The 3293-nt window shown below is 31.7% G+C and overlaps 1 protein-coding gene across 1 annotated transcript; it reads left to right on the plus strand.

The window, feature by feature from the left end:
* Window positions 1–155: 155 nt before the first annotated feature.
* On the plus strand, window positions 156–1793 carry LOTGIDRAFT_159423 (hypothetical protein; the record flags this gene model as incomplete). Its single annotated transcript, XM_009053737.1, has 9 exons — window positions 156–248; window positions 312–377; window positions 441–503; window positions 567–758; window positions 822–947; window positions 1074–1202; window positions 1266–1331; window positions 1393–1455; window positions 1584–1793. The coding sequence occupies 9 exons, from the start codon at window positions 156–158 to the stop codon at window positions 1791–1793; spliced, it is 1008 nt and encodes a 335-aa protein (XP_009051985.1).
* Between the last annotated feature and the right edge of the window lie 1500 nt (window positions 1794–3293).

Raw genomic sequence — 3293 nt, forward strand, 5'->3', positions numbered from 1 at the left:
TTAAAATAGATTATACTATTTATGATTTGGTACTAGATTCTAGTGCTATACTACCAGTATGTTTAACAATAGATTATACTACATTATTATGATATGATGATTCTAGTGCTATCTTACAGGTATGTTTAACAATAGGTTATGCTATATATGGTATGATGATACTAGATTCTAGTGCTATCTTACAGGTATGTTTAACAATAGATTATACAATATATGGTATGATACTAGATTCTAGTGCTATTCTACAGGTATGTTTAACAATAGATTATACTATATAGGGTATGATACTAGATTCTAGTGCTATTCTGCAGGTATTTTTAACAATAGATTATACTATATATGGTATGGTGATACTAGATTCTAGTACTATACTACAGGTATGTTTAACAATAGATTATACTATATATGGTATGATACTAGATTCCAGTGCTATTCTACAGGTATGTTTAACAATAGATTATACTATATATGGTATGATACTAGATTCTAGTGCTGTCCTACAGGTATGTTTAACAATAGATTATACTATATATGGTATGATACTAGATTCTAGTGCTATTCTACAGGTATTTTTAACAATAGATTATACTATATATGGTATGATATTAGATTCTAGTGCTATTCTACAGGTATGTTTAACAATAGATTATACTATATATGGTATGGTGATACTAGATTCTAGTGCTATACTACCGGTATGTTTAACAATAGATTATACTATATATGGTATGATATTAGATTCTAGTGCTATTCTACAGGTATGTTTAACAATAGATTATACTATATATGATATGATACTACATTCTAGTGCTATACTACAGGTATGTTTAACAATAGATTATACTACATATGATATGATACTAGATTCTAGTGCTATACTACAGGTATGTTTAACAGTAGATTATACTATATATGGTATGATACTAGATTCTAGTGCTATTCTACAGGTATGTTTAACAATAGATTATACTATTTATGATTTGGTACTAGATTCTAGTGCTATACTACCAGTATGTTTAACAATAGATTATACTACATTATTATGATATGATGATTCTAGTGCTATCTTACAGGTATGTTTAACAATAGGTTATGCTATATATGGTATGATGATACTAGATTCTAGTGCTATCTTACAGGTATGTTTAACAATAGATTATACAATATATGGTATGATACTAGATTCTAGTGCTATTCTACAGGTATGTTTAACAATAGATTATACTATATAGGGTATGATACTAGATTCTAGTGCTATTCTGCAGGTATTTTTAACAATAGATTATACTATATATGGTATGGTGAAACTAGATTCTAGTACTATACTACAGGTATGTTTAACAATAGATTATTCTATATATGGTGAAACTAGATTCTAGTACTATACTACAGGTATGTTTAACAATAGATTATTCTATATATGGTATGATACTAGATTCTAGTGCTATACTACAGGTATTTTTAACAATAGATTATACATACTATATATGGTGATACTAGATTCTAGTGCTATACTACCAGTATGTTTAACAATAGATTATACTACATAATTATGATATGATGATTCTAGTGCTATCTTACAGGTATGTTTAACAATAGATTATACTATATATGGTATGGTGATACTAGATTCTAGTGCTATTCTACAGGTATGTTTAACAATAGATTATACTATATATGATATAATACTAGATTCTAGTGCTAAGCTACTGGTATGTTTAACAGTAGATTATACTATATATGGTATGATGACACTAGATCCTCGAGATAAGAAAAAGTATCGAAGAGTATAGTACCATTGGTTTAGGTTCATTGATATAGGAATTTACTTCCCTCCAATTGATGTGACTATATAGTCAAGACATTTGCAACCAGATCAGGTGTTAACATTTAGCGTAATTAAGAGTAAATTTACAAGAAAAAGGGAAAACCCTATTAGCCAGAATTGATAAATATTTCCGCCACGTTTCTTATTACATAGTGGCAATAAACTTATTCTGCGTGGGTTTCTTTGACCTATATGTATACATTAAATCAACTAACTGAAATATTTGTAGTATTTGGGATTGGATCAAATTATCTATATTAACACTGAATCGGGCGATGTCCATTGTATAAATCGGTTTACAGTTACGCGTCAATGACGTCTTTTGTCATCCAATGAGGGGCAAGGGGGACTGCAGTAGAAAACAGGTCTGATAACAGAATAATGATAGCAAAAAACGTTATTGTACTCTATTATTATTTCGATTGGTTTACTTCACTCATGTCGGGATGGAGGGAAGGGACAAATAATGTGTTCGGGTGTGGTGTTTAGTTGCAGTGACTTTTTGAGGGTGGACGGGGATTTCCATTTTTTCCATTTTGCCCTCCTGTAGCAACAGACCGTATTTACTGGTAAAGGGTACAAGATGACGCTGTGATAGTAGGGTAATACTATTTATAGTGGTCAGTAAAGATATTTATCATGAGGGTGTAACTTCCCGGTACAGCTAGAGATCAGGTCAGATAGACAAAGATTTAAAAGATTAAGAGATATAAGATGATCGCATCAGAGTGTGGTTTAAAATGAAATGTCGACATCCTATACGCAGCTTACATCATATTGACCTGTCATATACAGTTGTATTAGTTTTTTTCTTTGGTGGGAGGGGACAACATTTTACTTATTGCAACATTTAATAATGGCGATGTCTAAGATAGAGTAGTTGGTTACTCACAAAGTTTTCTGTTAGACTGCATGTTTGAATTGGAAAAGTAGATTCCCATAATTAGTTGTCGTGATTGCTTGAGTTTAAAACATGGGTATAAAGGACTGAATGTGGGCATGACAAACGAATATCACGAAATAAACGACATTTGAGGGCTGATTCTGAACACAGTGGCGATATTACATCCGTAAATCACGTTGTAGGAGTAGGACCAGAGTTGTCGGGCTACATCATTATGTTCTTAACAATGTCGAGCCATTTCAAACTCCGTCTAATACCTTGATATCCTTGGACACTCGCCTTGTGTCAGAGATATTTGTAAATTATGCAGAGACATGTGATACGATTGTATGCTAGAATTTGATGAGACTAGGCTTACACGAATAATAACATTCCCACTCCTAAGGTGATCATCCCATCACAATGTATCCCTCTCTATTATGAGAACGTCCTTGAAATCTGATTTATTGTATAACTTGTAAATAAATTGACATGGTGTGCTGTTGTCATAAAAAGGGTCATGAAAGTAGACATTATTTGATACTGAAAGGGATGTACTCCTTGAATTGATCATCTCACAGC

Source organism: Lottia gigantea (assembly GCF_000327385.1).
Source record: "Lottia gigantea unplaced genomic scaffold LOTGIsca_20, whole genome shotgun sequence".
NCBI classification, from domain to species: domain Eukaryota; kingdom Metazoa; phylum Mollusca; class Gastropoda; family Lottiidae; genus Lottia; species Lottia gigantea.